At 49.4% G+C, this 18,799-nt stretch overlaps 1 protein-coding gene across 10 annotated transcripts in view; it reads left to right on the top strand.

Annotated features, from left to right (window-relative positions):
* TRERF1 (transcriptional regulating factor 1) overlaps nucleotides 1-18,799 on the top strand; it is a 235,432-nt gene that overhangs the window by 186,891 nt on the left and 29,742 nt on the right. For 4 of the 10 annotated variants that reach the window (XM_039467377.2, XM_074397803.1, XM_074397802.1 and 1 more), the window contains exons 5-13: nucleotides 2,478-4,163; nucleotides 6,464-6,510; nucleotides 7,413-7,563; nucleotides 9,005-9,253; nucleotides 12,920-13,304; nucleotides 14,348-14,414; nucleotides 15,464-15,603; nucleotides 15,734-15,837; nucleotides 17,933-18,008. In XM_039467377.2, the coding sequence (XP_039323311.2) occupies nucleotides 2,736-4,163; nucleotides 6,464-6,510; nucleotides 7,413-7,563; nucleotides 9,005-9,253; nucleotides 12,920-13,304; nucleotides 14,348-14,414; nucleotides 15,464-15,603; nucleotides 15,734-15,837; nucleotides 17,933-18,008 (2,647 nt within the window). In that variant the 5' untranslated portion in view covers nucleotides 2,478-2,735. Of the gene's footprint in view, nucleotides 1-2,477; nucleotides 4,164-6,463; nucleotides 6,511-7,412; nucleotides 7,564-9,004; nucleotides 9,314-12,919; nucleotides 13,305-14,347; nucleotides 14,415-15,463; nucleotides 15,604-15,733; nucleotides 15,838-17,932; nucleotides 18,009-18,799 lie in introns of all 10 variants that reach the window. The other 6 variants (XM_074397807.1, XM_074397806.1, XM_010333870.3 and 3 more) reach the window with 3 other exon arrangements.

Below are 18,799 nucleotides of genomic sequence, written 5' to 3'. Positions count from 1 at the left end.
TATCTCTAAATGAAGTGTTGGTACTGGTGACATTTTTTGGGGTGGTGACTTTTTAAAACAAACTTTTTAAAATAAACATACAACATATACACCTGTATGTGTATGACCAGGTCACAGTCATATACATACAGGCGTGTATGTTGTATGTTAATTAGCTTGAATTACAGCAGAGTGAGAATCAGCACGCAGTTAACACCCAGGTCCAGAAATAAAATATTGCTGGTGCTTAGCTCTATTTTCAATTTTTTTATCCATAGATGAATATTACATAGTGCCAGCATGAGACAAGGATCAGCATTTATAGTGTTTCCATTTTTTGTTCTCACTGGGGCAGTACATGAAAAGTTTGCTCTTCTTTTTTACTTTACAAAAGTAAAGGAGGGTGATTAGGAAAGAGAAGGCCTAAAAGGACAGCTTGCACCTCTGTCACTCATGAGTTCTAGAAAGAATGTCTATAGAAGTTGAGGATCTAGGAATTGAATCTCTCTCTCTTTTTTTTTTTTTTTTTTGAGATAGAGTTTCACTCTTGTCACCCAGGTCAGAGTGCAGTGGCACAATGTTGGCTCACTGCAAGCTCCACCTCCCAGGTTCAAGTGACTCTCCTGCCTCAGCCTCCTGAGTAGCTGGGATTACAGACACCCACCACCACGCCCAGCTAATTTTTGTATTTTTGGTAGAGACTGGGTTTCACCATGTTGGCCAGGCTGGTCTCAAACTCCTAACCTCAGGTGATCCACATGCCTCAGCCTCCCAAAGTGCTGGGATAACAGGCATGAGCCACCACGCCCAGCCGAGAATTGAACCTCTTAAAACTTTAGATGCATATGCAATGCTTGCAAAGTCCTCATGTGTTCCATGGAGTTCACACCTTGGTTTGAAGTTCACTGAAGAACCTGAATGGACTCACAGGGACCCAGACCAGTCTCTGCAAATGTCCTAGTTAGTGTTTCTACAAGTGAGAATCTGATCAGCCCAGCCTATTTTTTTGTGCCAGATCATCTCAAAAGCTTCTGGCCAGGAGGTTACCCCTATGCACAGATGTTTATCTGATCAGGAACCACAAGGAGACAGGTGACTATGTTGACCTGAAAGGCAAACTAACATGTACAGTACTCTTCCTGGAAACCTTCTCCAATTCTGTTCTTATGCTGCAATTAAGCTTTCCAGTCTCTGAATTCCCATCTCTCTCGCTCGTTTTTTTTGTTTTTCTTTTTTTTCTTTTTTTTTTTTTTTTTTTTTTTTTAGGAGATAAGGTCTTGCTATGTTGCCCAGGCTAGTCTTGAACTCCTTAGCTTAAGCAATCCTCACCTCAGTCTCCTGATAGGTGGGGGTACAGGTGTGTGCCATCACACCCTGCTTCTCTTAGTTTTGCCTTTTGATTACATGTATCTTTTTCTCCTTTGTAATTATCCATGTGACTCATCACCTCTTCTAACTACAGGCTTGAGAGCAGGCCTGTGTCTTAGTCATTTCTCAGCATTGTGCCTTACCTTTAGTAGGTGTCTAATAAATATGTGTTGAACAGATAAATTGATTAATGCATATCTTAAACTTATTTATATTTCCCACAGGTCCTAGAATAGTGTTGGGCTTTCAATAGCAGGGTCCCAGAAGAATGGATGAATTAATCAATGAACAAAACAATGAATTAACAAATCAATGAATCACTGAGCCATTGAACAATGGCTCGAAAGTAAGAGAGTTTGCATCTCATGTGAGAGTTAAGATCCTCGGATTCAGTGTAAAGGGTGTGGCGTGCATGACCCTGGCTATTTCTAATCGAGTCCCCTGTTTCTCACATATATATATATTCTTAGAGACGGAGTTTCACTCTGTCACCTAGGCTACGGTGCAGTGGTGCAATATAGCTCAGTGCAACCTTAAACTCCTGGTCCCAGGTGATCCTCCTTTCTCAGCCTCCTGAGTAGCTGGGGCTACAGGTGCATGCCACCACACCCAGCTAATTTAAAAAACATTTTTTTTTTTTTTGAGACGGAGTTTCGCTCTCGTTACCCAGCCTGGAGTGCAATGGCGCGATCTCGGCTCACCGCAACCTCCGCCTCCTGGGCTCAGGCAATTCTCCTGCCTCAGCCTCCTAAGTAGCTGGGATTACAGGCACGCGCCACCATGTCCAGCTAGTTTTTTGTATTTTTAGTAGAGACGGGGTTTCACCATGTTGACCAGGATGGTCTCGATCTCTTGACCTCGTGATCCACCCGCCTCAGCCTCCCAAAGTGCTGGGATTACAGGCTTGAGCCACCGCGCCCGGCTGAAAAAAAAACATTTTTATAGAGACAGGATCTTCCTGTGTTGCCCAGGTTTGTCTCAAATTCTTGGCCTCAACAAATCTCCTGTCTCAGCCTCCCAAGCAGCTGGGATTGTATATTTATTTTTATCACTGGTCATGGTAGATATCAATTGCTCATCACAAAACATCCAAATAAATCCTTTCCTGTCTTTTGCATCTTGCCTTGCAGGCGTGAGCGACGTCTCCTCACCACAGTGCTGTGTGGTCTGTACCTCAGCCAGGGAGAGGATGTAAAACCCCCCGCCCTGCACATGAGTGGTACAGGCCAACAGGAACACCTGGCTCCAGCCACGTTCACAGACATGTCAGCCGTGGAGTAGTGCGGACACTTTCTCTCAGCTTCTCAGGGTTTCAGTCCTTTTGGGTTTGTTTTATTTACCTTTTTTTATGGTTTTGTGGCTGGACGTTCACAACCAAGGCAGACAGCATGGGTGATCAGCAACTGTACAAGACCAACCATGTGACGCATGGTAGTGAGAACCTTTTCTACCAACAGCCACCACTTGGTGTCCACAGCGGGCTGAACCACAACTATGGGACTGCAGTAACAGGGGGCGGGATGGATGCCCCTCAGGCCTCGCCCATCTCCCCCCATTTCCCTCAAGATACGCGGGATGGTCTGGGCTTGCCTGTTGGCTCCAAAAACCTTGGCCAAATGGATACCTCGAGGCAGGGAGGGTGGGGGAGTCATGCAGGGCCTGGAAACCATGTCCAGCTACGTGGAAACCTGGCCAACTCAAACATGATGTGGGGGCCACCAGCCCAGGCCGAGCCCACTGATGGCTACCAATACACCTACTCCCAGGCCAGCGAGATCCGGACCCAGAAGCTTACCAGTGGTGTCTTGCACAAGCTGGACTCTTTCACCCAGGTGTTTGCCAACCAAAACCTGCGAATTCAGGTCAACAATATGGCCCAGGTGCTGCACACCCAGTCAGCAGTGATGGATGGAGCCCCTGACAGTGCCCTCCGCCAGCTGCTGTCTCAGAAGCCCATGGAGCCCCCAGCACCGGCTATCCCTTCCCGCTACCAGCAGGTGCCCCAGCAGCCACACCCTGGTTTCACTGGTGGGCTGTCCAAACCAGCTCTTCAGGTCGGGCAGCACCCTACCCAAGGGCACCTGTATTATGACTACCAGCAGCCACTGGCTCAGGTGCCAGCGCAGGGAGGACAGCCACTGCAGGCCCCACAGATGCTGTCACAGCACATGCAACAGATGCAGCAGCACCAGTATTACCCACCGCAGCAACAGCAGCAAGCTGGGCAACAGCGTATCTCCATGCAAGAAATACAGACACAGCAGCAACAGATTCGCCCATCACAGCCGCAGCCGCAGCCACAGCCGCAGCAGCTACAGCTGCCGCAGCGGCAGGGTTCGATGCAGATACCTCAGTATTATCAGCCCCAACCCATGATGCAGCACTTGCAAGAGCAGCAGCAGCAACAGATGCACCTACAGCCCCCTTCTTATCACAGGGACCCTCACCAGTATACCCCAGAGCAGGCACACACTGTCCAGCTGATTCCTCTGGGCTCCATGTCCCAGTACTACTACCAGGAGCCCCAGCAGCCCTACAGCCACCCCCTCTACCAGCAGAGCCACCTGCCCCAGCACCAGCAGCGTGAGGACAGTCAGCTGAAGACCTACTCTAGCGACAGACAGGCCCAGGCCATGCTGAGCTCCCACGGGGACCTGGGGCCTCCTGATGCAGGAATGGGAGACCCAGCAAGCTCGGATCTGACCCGGGTCAGCAGCACCCTCCCCCATCGGCCCCTCCTGTCCCCCAGTGGGATCCACCTCAACAACATGGGGCCTCAGCATCAGCAGCTGTCTCCCAGTGCCATGTGGCCCCAGGTATTCTTCCAGTGGAAGTTTCTCCCAATACCCAGTTTGCTACAGGGCTGAGTCTGCAGTGCCCAATCCTGTCTTCAAGCCCCATCAACCATTTTGTTCTTTATTCATTATACAAACATCAACCTACATGTGTCACGCACTGTCTGTGCCAGGCACTTGGAATACAAAATTAATTTTTATTAAGTCCTTTGGCCATGGAGCTTATCATCTACTAAGGAGATGGCCAGAGTACCATATCGTGCCCTAAATGATTCATGTAATGGTTAAGACCTTGAGTTGGGTGCCAGGGGACCACACAGTGGTGGCGTCTCAGTTCCCTTGGATCTGTGTGCTCAGGATATGTTCTATGACATTGGTCCTCCTTTGGGAGGTAGACCACATTATGACAGCATTTCTCAAAGTGTATTACTCAGAACAGCCATTCCACAGTGTTTAATGGATATTGCTGGGGAAACAGTGGGTTCTCTGGATAAATAAATTAGGGGGTTCTTTTTTCTTTTTTTAGAGATAGGGTCTTGCTCTGTCACCCAGGCTGGGGTGCAGTGATACAATCATAACTCACTGCAGCCCTGAACTCCTGGGCTCAAACGATCTTCCTGCCTCACCCTCCCACGTAGCTGGGACTACAGATCAATGCCACCAACCTGGGTACCTCCTTTAGTTTTGTTTTGTTTTGTAGAGACAGGTCTCCCTATGTTTCCCAGGCTGCTCTTGAACTCCTGGCCTCAAGCGATCCTCCCACTTCAGCCTCCTAAAGTGAAACACGTTGCTGTACTGCAGGACTTTTTGTGGCCTTTAATATGGTAGTATGCATTGTGAGTCTCCCCAAGGGGATACCATGTATGACTGCAGAGATGAAAATCTTAGCTTCCCACATGATCTAGGCTGTGAAAGTAAATAAGCAAAACCTGACTGGTTTGAGGCATTAGGGAGTGGTGGTGACTGTGGACTAAAGAGCAGATGCCCCATCCCATAGTATTCTCACTGAGAATTTTTTAAAAACACTCTAGCCAAACAAAACATGAATGCAGGCTGATTCAGCCTGTACACCATGATTAACCTTGATTTGTTCCTAAAAGTATTTGATCAGAAACAGCCTATTATGTGCTGGGCACTTTTCATGCCTTGGCTTATTCCAAGTGCTACAATCATATGTCAGCAGTGTCTGGGGAGGAGGCGGTTCTGATGGAGATCGAAGGCCAGAGATGAACTTCCCCTTGACCTTCTTTTATCTGGGGCTCAGACCCAGTAGTAACTGAGAGGCTTTGTAAATATAAGAATAGGCCGAGGCGGGTGGATCACGAGGTCAAGAGATCGAGACCATCCCGGTCAACATAGTGAAACCCCGTCTCTACTAAAAATACAAAAAATTAGCTGGGCATGGTGGCACGTGCCTGTAATCCCAGCTACTCAGGAGGCTGAGGCAGGAGAATTGCCTGAACCCAGGAGGCGGAGGTTGCGGTGAGCCGAGATCGCGCCATTGCACTCTAGCCTGGGTATCAAGAGCAAAACTCTGTCTCAAAAAAAAAAAAAAAAAAAAAAAAAAAAAAAAAAAAAGGATGATTTGGCTAAAGCTTTTTAAGAAGAATTCCAGGGCCGGGTACAGTGGCTTACACTTGTAATCCCAGCACTTTGGAAGGCCAAGGTGGGAGGATGGCTTGAGCCCAGGAGTTGGAGACCAGCCTAAGCAACATAGCCACACACACAAAAAAAAATCAAAAATTTAGCCTCTACAAAAAAATAAATCATTTAGCTGGGTGTGGTGGCACATACCTGTATTCCCAGCTACTTGGGAGGCTGAGGCAGGAGGATTGCTTGAGCCCAGATAGTAGAGGCTGCAGTGAGCCACGATCATGCTACTGCATTCCAGTCTGGGTCACAGAGCAAGACCCTGTCTCCAAAAAATAAAAGGAATTCCATCAGGAGATCTGGTATGATGCTGTGTCTTCCAACTTTCTTCTGTGCCCCTTATGGGAATGGAGCCTGTCTGTGCATGGAGTGTGTACCCTGGGAGAACAGGAAAGAACACGGTGCGGGGCTGCATCCTGGTGGGCTTGCTGTGGCTGGCAGCAGCTCCAGGAGTGGGGTGGTGGTCCCAAGTCAAGGAGCAATTCAGGGACAGGAGTCAGAGGCAGAAGAGCAAGGGTGTGAGTGGACAGGCACGGGGTCAGCACGAGGCAGCCGGCAGAAAGAGTCCTGGAAGGGTACCTGGTGTTCCCACCGCTCCAGGACTCTTCCCTTCAGAACACGTTTTTTTCCCTCTTCTTTTTTTTTCGGTGTCCTGTTTGGCTCAAAACTAGATACACCTACCTGATGGGAGAGCCCCGCCAGGTTCTCCGGAGTCAAGGTAAGTTGAGTGGAGCTTTGTTGGTATTTTGGGAGACTGGGAGGATTTTCTGGAGTGTCTCTCACGATTCAGTTCTAAATTCAAAGTCAATTCCTCCAAGAAGTGTGTAGAAATAATAGCAGCTGTTGTGTTTGAGTGCTTGCTATTGTGCTAAGCCCTATGCATTCTGTGCAGTAGAGTAACCGATGAGGGTGGGTCTGATTATGATGTGCCTATCCTCAGTAAGCACTCAATCATTCTTAACTATTATTATTGTTACTTTACAAATGAGAAAACTGAGGCTCAAAGAGCTTAAGGTTAAACATCAAGTACCAATGGTGGGATTGACTGCAAAGACCATGTTCTGTCCACTCTGCATTCATTCAGTACTTACTAAGCACCTACTCTGTGCCAAGCATAGAGCTAGGCTTTGAGAATGCAGCAGTGAACCGTACAGACTTGCTTCCTCATCTCATGGGCATGGTAACTAAAGATTTAGCCAAACCTGAGAAACTGCTGAGGTGTGCAATACGGAGGCCGCCTCGGGAACTTGCCCCAGCGTCTCCAGCGGGGAGGCTTTTGGAGGAGCTGGGCTCAGGCTGACCCTGGAAGGGTGATGAGCTATGGTTCCCAAGTCAAAATCCATTGCCTAAAGGCCTGGCATGAAGAAGGACATTTTTTGTTCAGTTCTTGCGTGACTTTGAGAAGGTCTTTTCCCATGCTGAGCCTCAGTTTCTTCATCTGTACATTGGGCTTGGTTCTGTAAAGGGCATTGGGGTGATGCAAGTAGTGCCGTGGATAATGGGATCACTGGATGAATGGAATGGGTCTGTGGTGGGTATGAGGTCTTGTGCCAAGTCACTGTTTCTCTTCCCTTCCTCGCGTCATGTGTGTCCTCTCCATTTGGCTCTACCCTTGAGCAGTGGCCAACCCAAAGGAGTGTTTGGGGAGCAGTTTGATGCCAAGAACAAGCTGACGTGCTCCATCTGCCTGAAGGAGTTCAAGAACCTTCCTGCCCTGAACGGCCACATGCGGTCCCATGGGGGAATGAGGGCCTCCCCCAACCTCAAACAGGTTAGCAGGAGCCATTCCCTGGTCCTTTCTAGGCTATGTGCTGCTTGCTTTGCTTTGCTGCCGTCAGGGAGTGATGTGAGCCCCACGCGGGACATGGCGAGGCACAGTCCTCCCTCGACAGGAATGCTTAGGCTCTGAGGCTGGGAGCCACCCAGATCAAAGAGCCCCACTTCCCCAGCGTTACAGTGAGCAAGGGTCAAAAAGCAGGCGCTGGAAAACCTTTTAGGGCATCCCAGCCCCTCTCTCTCTGCCTCCTAGAGAAGACAGCAAAGGAAAACATGTAAATGCAATATTGTTTTTAAACTTCTGCTGTTTGACACACCCAAGACTGGGGCCACTGGGGCCTTCCAGATTAGTGGTCAACGGCCAGAGACAGCTAATATAACCATCAGGCTGTCCGCCAAAATTTTCTGTTTACTGATGCAGTGGCGTTTGGCTCAATATCCAAAGATCCTTAAATACCCTCCAGATTATCCAAGGTAGGCTATCCAGATAGTAAACTATCCACAAGTTTTAGAGTTAGAGTAAAATCAAAAAAATTCTCAGAGTTCTTTGAATATTGTTACTTTTAATTTAAATCTATGGGATTAAATCTCTGTTGACCAGAATTTTTGATTACCCAGATCACTCCAACTCCTGGCCATGCCAGATTATGTTTTTTAAAAAAACTTTTGTCTTTGCTTGTTAAAGGTATATGTTTTGGGTTGGGCATGGGGGCTTACACCTGTAATCCCAGCACTTTGGGAGGCTGAGGCAGGTGGATCACCCGAGGTCAGGAGTTCAAGAGCAGCCTGACCAACATGGAGAAACCCCATCTCTACTAAAAATACAAAAAAAAATGCCAGGTGTGGTGGTGCCTATAATCCCAGCTCGGGAGGCTGAGGTGAGAGAATCCCTTGAACTCGGGAGGTGGAGGTTGCGATGAGCTGAGATTGTGCCATTACACTCCAGCCTGTGCAACAAGCGTGAAACTCCATCTCAAAAAGAAAAGAAAAGAAAAGAAAAAGTACATATTTTGTATCTCCGGTGTGGTTTCCTGACCTGAATAAAATTTAGGATGGAATGCCTATTTCCATTTGACAAATGAATAAACTAAGGCCCATAGAATTAAAAACTGCACAAGATCCTACCTTTTTTGGACTGATGACAAGTTCGTGTTCTTTCCTTTAAAAGCAATGGCAACCACATAATTTTTTAAAATTGCTTAATACACAAGTAATAAATGGTCAAGATTTTTAGCTGTAGAAAATGGAGGCCATGGCCTCCTCTACCATCAGCTGGCATCGCTCCAGCCAAGGGACTCAGGATTGCAGGAAGGAAATCTCCCTGCAGTGGTTATCACCCATACCTGATGTCCTGGAATCTTTCAGGAAAAGCAGAGTGTATCCCCTTTGTGAGAGCTTCTCTCAGCCCAGGATCAAAGCCTTTATTGTCTGTGTAGGAGGAAGGAGAGAAGGTCCTGCCGCCTCAGCCCCAGCCACCACTGCCGCCTCCGCCTCCGCCTCCGCCGCCGCCACAGCTCCCTCCCGAGGCGGAAAGCCTCACGCCTATGGTCATGCCTGTGTCTGTCCCTGTCAAGCTTCTCCCGCCCAAGCCCAGCTCTCAGGGGTTCACCAACAGCACCGTTGCCGTCCCCTCCGCCAGAGACAAGCCAGCCAGCTCGATGTCGGACGACGAGATGCCTGTGCTCGTGAGGATGACCCTCTCTCCCCCACACTCACCCCAAGGGGCTGCCCCCCGCACGCCTGCTGTGAGTTGCTGCTCTGCCCCACCTGCCTGGGTGGGGACATCCCTTTGCTTTCTTAGAGATGGGGCAGCCCTTCCAGAGTCACTGACCCAAGCTCAACATGGCTTGGCCTCTCAGGGCTGAACCCCTGTGGCCACATTGGGAACCCCATCCTTCATGCCAGACTAATGGCCTGGGTTAGATTCTGAGAGACCTGAAAGTGTTCCCAGATTATCAGAGATGATCATTCATCTGGGACTCACTGGGACAATCATAGCTGCTATTGAAATTTGGAAGCACTGTATACCAAAAAATAAGCAGCTTGCCCAGGCCCTGGCCCCTTCCCCAGGATCTCCAGACCTCCCAAATTCACTACCAAAGAGGTGAACACTGGTGCAGGCTTCCATGCAGTAGCCCTGGCATCCAGTCTGACAATCAGCCTTACCAGATGCTTAATATTTTGTCGGCTTAAATCCCCTGGAGAGCCTAATTTGTTAAGTTTCCAAAGTAGTTCCACTGAGAGCCACCCACCCCTAGTCTCAGGAAAGCAAAGAGGTTTGTTTTTCTCACTCACTGTTCTCCCTTCTCCAATTCTAAGTGCTTCACTCAAAGAGCTTAACTTGGCTCTGGGAAGGGTTTCTTTGTCTGTCTGTCTCTGTCTGTCTGTCTGTCTGTCTGTCTGCCTGCCTGCCTCTTGGACCCTAGGAAATTTATGATCTGTGTGGTTGACAATATCAAACCTATCTCCCCACAAAGTGGCATGTTGGGCTGATATTTGTCCTTAGGAATAGGCAGCTGCTGAGAGTCCAGGGGGCATAGGGCGAGGCTGGGCCAGAATAGAGGGAGAGAGGATAATTAATAGAACTAGAAAAGTCCAGAAAAAAACCTTTATGGTTCTCTATGTTAATATCAAGTCCTCAAAAGAAGAGAAACTGATGGAGAACTGGGGGGAAGATTCTCATAAGCTGTCAGGACTTGGGGGCCAGCAACAGGCAGAGAGATGAAATGACACATCCAAGCTCCCTCTTTGCCCAGGGGAGTTCATGATTTGGTGGGAGAAACACGATTTCTCCCCTTGGGGAGCTCTCAATTAAGGATTCATAATCACATGGGGGTCAGAGTCCCAGGCACACCCCCTGCCACCATCACCCATTCAAGATGGTGAGAAAAAGACAGGGGGCAGACAAGAAATGGATGCCCCAGGTGTGACTGGATGGGACTACACCTGGGTAGCAAAAGTCATTACGGACTGAGGAGGGGCAAGGGAGTTTGCTCAGGAGATCATCATTAGTATTCCGAGCAGGGTTTGGAAGGAAAGGATGATCTTGACTTAATGAAAGGGTGAGAGAGACCTGTCAGTTGGGGGGATTGTGAATTAGACACGTGTAGGTGGGACTGAATACTTGTGAACAAGGTCCTGGCACTTGATGTAAAGAAATTAAAACATCCAGGACAGAGCCCTGAGTACCCATCCCAGCTTGGCTCCTAGCCAGCTCATCAGTGGTTCTCATCCTTCTCTGTGGACAGCTTTTTAAAGTTTTCAGTGCTTGGCCTCACCCCCAAAGTGTCCAAATAGTTTGGTGGGGTGGAACACTGTAAGTGCTTCCTCTCAAGTGGCAACCAGGCATGACATTCTAGGTGGCTTCTGTGGCCCAGTGGCTCAGAGCCTTTACCTGGAGGATCAGAAAATCCAGGTTTAGGCCAGGCGTGGTGACTCACACCTGTAATCCCAGCACTTTGGGAGGCTGAGGCGGGTGAATCACCAGGTCAGGAGTTCAAGACCAGACTGGCCAAGACGGTGAAGCCCCGTCTCTACTAAAAATACAAAAATTAGCCGGGTATGGTGGCGGGTGCCTGTAATCCCAGCTACTCTGGAGGCTGAGGCAGAGAATGCTGGAACCCGGGAGGCGGAGGTTTCAGTGAGCTGAGATTGCACCACACCACTCCACTCCAGGCTGGGCGACAGAGCAAGACTCCATCTCAAAAAAAAAAAAAAAAAAATCCAGGTTTAGAGCTGCAGTACAGGACAAGAAGCTGGAGAAGTGGGAGCCCCAAAGGGACCTCTGGCCCTGTAATGAGAGGTCTGGATTGCAGTGCTGCGTTCAGATAGCATAAGGTCTACATGTTCTTAGATGACCTCATCTGTTACCCAGGAACACGGTAGGCTGTAACTTCAGGGCTGCTTTCCTTATGGGGGACACCAGCCTCCTTCCCCCAGTCTCCTCAGCCCCTCTCCCGCCTCAGCGTCAGGCGCTGAGGAGCCCTCTGGTGGAGAGAGGAGGCAGTTGAGCTCCCTAGCCTAAGGAGAGCCCCCTGGGGGGTGAGGTCAGGGTTAGGAACCTCACACTCTGGAGCTGGGAGCCTGGGACCCTCTGCCTCCCTAGACTCCCCTCCTAGAGGCCAGGATGGCACCATGGAAGGCAAGGAAGCTGAGGGAGAAACAGAACGCGTCAGAGCCTTGACGCTCTGGAGGGAGAGGAGACCAGAGCAGAGGCCAGAGCCTTGACGCTCTGGAGGGAGAGGAGACCAGAGCAGAGGAACCCATGGGGCGGGTCACATGGCCTGGAGGCAGCTGGTCACATGACCGTGGCCAGCCCTTCCCATCACCCCCTGCTGCTTCCTACCCAGGCGCCACCCTGGGCTCAGGACTCTCCAGGACCTGCAGCTGTGACTGGCCCCTGGCCTGCAGGGCCCGAGAGGGCACGCCAGACCATCCAGAACCTTCCCTCAGGTATCCCCGTGGCCCCTCCCAACCACACCGCCTGTGCAGCCCCACCCAGCTCTCCACTTTTCTGGGCTGATGCTCCCACACAACCCCGAGTCTGTTTCCGGTTTGGCTTTGGCATGCCCTGCTCATCTGTTTACGTGCCTCCGTTTACTTACTAGTGTATATGTATCCATGCGGCAGATCCTCCTTCCAGACTACGCTCGGTTCCGCTGCCATTAAAATAAACTAACTCTCCTGACAGGAAGCCAGCCTCTGGAGAAGAGTTGGCTACAAATAAGCTTACAAGTTCTGGGAGCCATAGTGAGGGGCGGTGAGCGGGGAGGTCAACCAGATCCGTGTTTAGGTGAGCACGCGGAAAGGGCCTTAGAGATCGTCGCGGTGAAGGTGACCCAGGAGAGCCCGGTGTGGGTCGCCGGCCTCAGGAGCCTCGGCTAGGCTTGAGCCCCCTCTTCCTGCGCCGCGGGTCTCGGCGCCAGCTTCCCTGAAGAGATTGTTCTGTCCCCTTCTCAGAACATGTGCTATCTGTTCCTGATGTCCGTCTCTGGGGAGCGGAGGGGGAATCAAAGAGCCCACTCAGCTGGATTCCACTCCAACAGATGGGAATGTAGTGATAAGCCATGAAGACGTTGAATTTATGACTTCTTGACCACCCACTATTCCTATCGCCCCCAGCCCTTTCAGAAATGAGGGATTTCTTCCAAAAGCCTTCGTTTTCTCCCTAGTCTAGCAGCCAGAACTCACTTTGCCTGAAATGGATGTGATGGCGCGGGGTGCGGGGGTGGGGGGCGGTCACGCGGAAGGCCTGTCTGCTCAGACAGGGGAAGGCCCCCTTCCCTGAACCTGTGGAATTGACCTGCAGGGGAAGCCGAAGTATTCCAATCATTTCGTTGTTCCACTTTTAGGAAATCCCCAAGAAGCAGCAGCCCAGCGTGCCCAAAGCCGAGGAGCCCCTCAAGACCGTGCAGGAGAAGAAAAAGTTCCGGCACCGGCCGGAACCCCTCTTCATCCCGCCGCCGCCCTCCTACAACCCGAACCCCGCTGCCTCCTACTCGGGCGCCACCCTGTACCAGAGCCAGCTGCGCTCCCCGCGCGTCCTCGGAGACCACCTGCTCCTGGACCCCGCCCACGAGCTGCCCCCTTACACGCCCCCACCCATGCTGAGCCCGGTGCGCCAGGGCTCGGGGCTCTTCAGCAATGTGCTCATCTCCGGCCACGGCCCTGGCGCCCACCCGCAGCTGCCCCTGACGCCCCTGACGCCCACACCGCGGGTGCTGCTGTGTCGCTCCAGTGAGTCACCCTTTAGCCTCCTCCTAGGCTCTGGGTGCTGGGTAGAGTCCCAGGAGGCCCCGTTTTCTTTAGCTTTCTCGTCTATCCCACAGACTTTGGCGGAGTATGGGCTGTATGTAGCACACACTGCTGGGTGCTAATAAAGACTTGGAATGCATAGCCCTTATCCTCAAGGGAATCACAGTCTAATTGGGAGACAAATGTGTAAAGTGATCACTACAGTCTCTGGGATAAGGAAACAGTTGAAATGTTTGCCAGTTTCTGAGACAGCCCTCGATGATCGTGCAGGAGAGAAAAAATGAGGCCGGGCGTGGTGGCTCACATATGTAATCCCAGCGCTTTCGGAGGCCAGTGACACTCCGTTACTTCTAAAAATACAAAAATTAGCCGGGCGTGCTGTCGCCTGCCTGTAATCCCACCTACTCAGGAAGCTGAGACAGGAGAATCACTTGAACCCGGGAGGCGGAAATTGCAGTGAGCCGAGGTCGCACCACTCCACTCCAGCCTGGGAGACAGAGCGAGACTCCCTCTCCAAAAAAAAAATAGCGGGACGTGGCAGGCTGAGTGAAGAGAATCGCTTGAACCCGGGAGGCAGAGGCTGCAGTGAGCTGAAATAGAGTCACTGCACTCCCGCCTAGGTGAAGGAGCCACACTGTCTCGAAAAGAAAATGTACTCAGTAGATGTACAAATAAGATTAGGCATTACATTTAAGATCAAACCTTGACATTTTAGCGTGCTTTATAAAAATCAAGCACAAAGAGGCTAGGATCTCTTTCTGGCGCAAGAAAAATTGCATAGAAATCATACCGCTTAGCCAACCATTGTGGGACAACTGGCTTCTTCTCAACCTTTATGAGAAATGGTTAACCCTAAGTCATTTAGCTCTATACTCCACCCAGCTCCCTGGAAACTGTCAGGGGTAACTGGCAGGAGTTGGGTAGGAGAGGAGCCCTGTTATGGCTGGTTAGGTAACTGCTCATTTGCTTTAGTCTTTTTCAACATTCCTTCCCTGTTGACTAGTGACCTCTGGTTTTTGTTTTAGACAGCATCGATGGCAGCAATATGACGGTCACCCCAGGGCCTGGAGAGCAGACTGTGGATGTTGAACCGTAAGGAAAAGTCAATTACTCTTTAGAACAGAAGCTTCGCTTCTTGAGAAGTGTAGTTAATACTTTTGTAGTCAGAGGATTACACTGAGAAAGCAGTTGTAGAATTGGTAGGATCGTGGTTATTTCTTGAGTACTGTTGTTTCCCTACACAATAGTTGCCAGTATTCCAAGGCCTTTGCCAAAGACTAAAGGCATGGTCAAAGCATGAAGCCCTGTATTCAGAGAATCTAGCGTCCCTGTGTCTGGCTCCACAGACAGCATGGTTGTAGCCATGTGTTTTCTTATCCCCAGTGATACTGAAGCATCTCCCTCGGGTGGCTCATTCTTTAAAAGGCACCTTCTGAATGTCCTCATGTCCGCCCTCCCCTCCCTGACTCTTGGCCAGTCCTCCAAATGGGCTTGTTAAGTACTTTAATTTTGCTTGGGCAGTGGGTGGTGTTAGGAAAGGGAAAGGTGATTTATCTTCAGGGATAGACACAGAAAAGAGGCCAGGTGGTAGAGTGGTGAGTAGATTGAGTCAGGAATCAGAAAACCTGAGTTCCAACACCATTTTGTAATTTGATTTTGATCGAGTTAACCTTTCTAGGCTTTGGTTGACTCATCAAATTGGTATAATTATTACAGCCTTGCTTACATCACAGATCTCTGTCAGGTTCGGATGGGATAATGTCTGTGAAAGTGATCTGAAAGAGATTTAAAAAATGAAACGAATGCTTTGTGTTTTCCCCATTTTTGTGGTTACATGGCACCATTAGCCCTGCTCTGGGAAACTTCTCTTGGAATTAATCACCCTCCCTTTCCCATTTACCTGAAGCTGTAGAAGCCCCAGACCGGCTGCTCCCTTGCTCCTAAAATATTTCTCCCCAATCTTAAAGCTGTTCCTTATCCCAGTGAAAAAGCCATGCCTGGAATCTTAGGGTCACACTGTGAGGAAACGCCCCTGTGTTCTTGAAGAAAGAACTAGTTTCCTTCTTTTTCAAGTTCCTGACAGTTGCCCTTGGCCTGGGCCATCAAATTAAAGACCACACTGTTGTTCTTGTCATTTAAAGACGCATCAACATTGGCTTGAGATTCCAAGCAGAAATCCCCGAACTCCAAGATATCTCTGCCCTGGCCCAGGACACACACAAGGCCACACTGGTATGGAAGCCCTGGCCAGAGCTAGAAAACCATGACCTCCAGCAAAGAGGTATTGGCACATGGGAAGAGCTGGGTGGGAGAGGTTTGATTCTCTCACTGGTATCACTGGCTCTGGGATTGGTGTGTTTTCTGTTACACTGAACTCTCTGATGCACTGGTTTCTCCTTATTCCCAAACAGTGGAGAATCTTCTGAATTTGTGCTGTTCAAGTGCGTTGCCAGGTGGAGGGACCAATTCTGAATTTGCTTTGCACTCTCTGTTTGAGGCCAAAGGTGATGTGATGGTAAGAGACCATGAAAAAAAGAGTACTCTTTACAAATTCCTAAAGAGTATTTTCCCAAGTTTCAGTATTGTCTAGTGTACCATGCAACCAATTCATAATGACCAGTCAGTGCATGATGACCAATCAGCATGCCTCCCTATCCCTTCTCTCAGAGGGTAGGTCAGGATGTTAAAGCCTATAGAAAAAAAATTCCAGTTGGACTTCAGTTTCCACATCTGTTCCTAAAGTTAGAACTGTGGGTATAGCTGTCCTAGGAAATTAGAATTTCTTTTCCTCATCTTGCATTTCACATCAGAAAACCAAGTCTCTAGTGATGGAGGTAGACGGCTTTACTGAAACAGAAGTTGGTCTAAAATAGCCTATCATACTCTGCTGATTCTTCTTCCCAGCTATGGAAATCATCCAAAGTTTGATGTTTATAGCACTCTTTTCTCCTCTAACCAAAATAAAATGTTTCCTGTTCACCAACTGGTTCCATTTTCCCACTTTTTACACAGTTCTGCAGATGTTCCCAAACCCATGTCTTGATGCTGTCTTCCCAAAATCTCAGCTCTAACCAGTTGACCTGCTCAATCTGAACTTCCTTTTTTTTAAAATGGGGTCTCACTCTGTCACCCAGGCTGGAGTGCAATGGCACAATCTCAGCTCACTACAACCTCTGCCTTCCAGGTTCAAGTGATTCTCCTGCCTCAGCCTCCCTCGTAGCTGGGATTACAGGCGTGCACCACCACACCTGGCTAGCTTTTGTATTTTCAATAAAGACCAGGTTTCACCATGTTGGCCAGGCCAGTCTCGAACTCCTGACCTCAGGTGATCCTCCCACTTTGGCCTCCCAAAGTGCTAGGATTACAGGCACCTGACCTCAACCTGGACTTTTGGCTAGATCACTCAATCACTAACCTCTGTTTCCCCTTTGTATAAATACATGGTAGTAGATCTAGCTTCCTGCATTTTGATTTTATGAAAATGTGAAAATAAATGTCCCAATACTTTGATACCCTTCAAGTGTTTCCTAGAATGCTAGAGAACTGTCCTTAACCCTTTGAGATCAGTGTGGCAGAGCAGCAGTTCTCAAGCTTTTAATGTGCAAACACATCATCTGGGAATCTTGTTTAAAATGCAGATTCTGATTCAGGGGGTTAGGAGGAGGGCCCAGGTTCTGCCTTTCTGACCAGCCCCGAGGTGAGGCAGGTATTCCTGTTCTATGGACCACACTTGGAGTAGCAAGATTCTAGGCCTTGCTCTGCCTGGAAACTATCTGATGTTCAACTCTGTCTGCAGCATCTTTTAAAAAGCTACCGAGGGCCAGACGTGGTGGCTCACGCCTGTAATCCCAGCACTTTGGGAGGCCGAGGCAGGCGGATCACGAGGTCAGGAGATCGAGACCATCCTGGCCAACATGCTGAAACCCCGTCTCTACTAAAAATACAAAAAATTAGCTGGGCATGGTGGTGTGTGCCTGTAATTCCAGCTACTCGGGAGGCTGAGGCAGGAGAATTGCTTGAAACCGGAAAAGGGAAGTTGCAGTGAGCCGAGATCGCACCACTGCACTCCAGCCTGGCCTGGAGATAGAACGAGATTCTGTCTCAAAAAAAAAAAAGTTCCCAAGGCTGATCTGAAGCAGTTTATTTAGTCAGGCTCTCTGGAAGGATGGTATGTATGTAGCAAGTTATTACTGATACAGCTGTTGATGTTCAGTTGTAATGAAACACGAGTTTTCTGTAAAACAGTTACAGATCACCCAGGCATTTCCTCGGAAGCCCTGCCCAGAGACTCAGCCTCCAGTCAGAGGAGGCCCCACTCATCTATGGGACTGGTGGGATTTTACCAAGGAAGAGTCAGGTCTTTCTGTTCTCCTGTGACATGAATAACTGGCTTCAGGCATGGAGTGGGAGGGTATTAGAATGAGAGTCTCACTGGATACTGAACAGACATGAAACCCTAGTTAGGGTAAGTCTCCCTCTGGGTTTCCTTCCAGTGCTCCCACCCCTGGCCTCTGCAGTGCTAACCCCTTTTCCCCTTTGGGTAGATGGTCTCCCTAGGACACACAGACCTGTTGACTGACTCTGGCCTTTTCTTTCCCCTGGGTCTACAGGTTGCTCTGGAAATGCTGCTGCTGCGGAAGCCGGTCAGGTTAAAATGTCATCCTTTGGCAAATTACCACTATGCCGGTAGGTTGCCGAGAGCCCTGTGCCCTGTTGCCTCCTGATAGTGGGCTGCCTGCATGTTTGGTTGTGTCACTTTCTAGTAATGGATAACACCGTTCTGTCCTAATCACGACTTGTGATCTCAAGGTCTCTAAGGGCAGAGCTATGTCTGTTGCTTTGGCACTGTTGGCATCTGTCTGTGTAGGCTCCTGCCCCTTGTGGGTGTGCCAAGACCTGGGTGGTAGTGGACAGTGCCTGCACGTGTGGCAGGGAGGCCAAGTGCATGAGACCAGAGAGAGCCACAGAAGGTACAGCACTGCACTGGCAACAGCAGCCCCCTGGCTTTGGAATCAGTAGCCATGGGTTCAGATCCTGTTGCACCCCTTGACCAAGTTCTGTGGCCCTTTGCCGCCTTGGTTTTATCACTTGTGAAATAAGACTTGTATTCCATTCCTTGTAGTGGTTTTGTGGGATGAGAGATGGTATATGTAGCCCAATGCCTGGCACATCCTAGTAGTACTTATTATTCATTTGTCCAACAATTATTTTTTGAACACTTACTGTCTCCAAGGGACTTGGTAAACACTGAGCTACATCAGTGACTGCAACAGACATGGACAGAGTCCTGCCTCATGTGGCTCAGAGTCTGAGGAGGAGGCAGATATTAAATCATGGATCATACTAATGACGGGGAAAGACTTCATCCACACAGGGTTGTGCATGGAATTAATACTAGTACCACAGTAAGAGGGAAGTAGAAGACTCCTTTGATATTTAAATGTAGTGAGAATCATGAAGAGCAAAGGAAATAGGTC

Source organism: Saimiri boliviensis, chromosome 4 (assembly GCF_048565385.1).
Source record: "Saimiri boliviensis isolate mSaiBol1 chromosome 4, mSaiBol1.pri, whole genome shotgun sequence".
In the NCBI taxonomy this organism is placed as follows: Eukaryota; Metazoa; Chordata; class Mammalia; order Primates; family Cebidae; genus Saimiri; species Saimiri boliviensis.
This window is presented reverse-complemented; position numbering and strand designations above follow the sequence as displayed.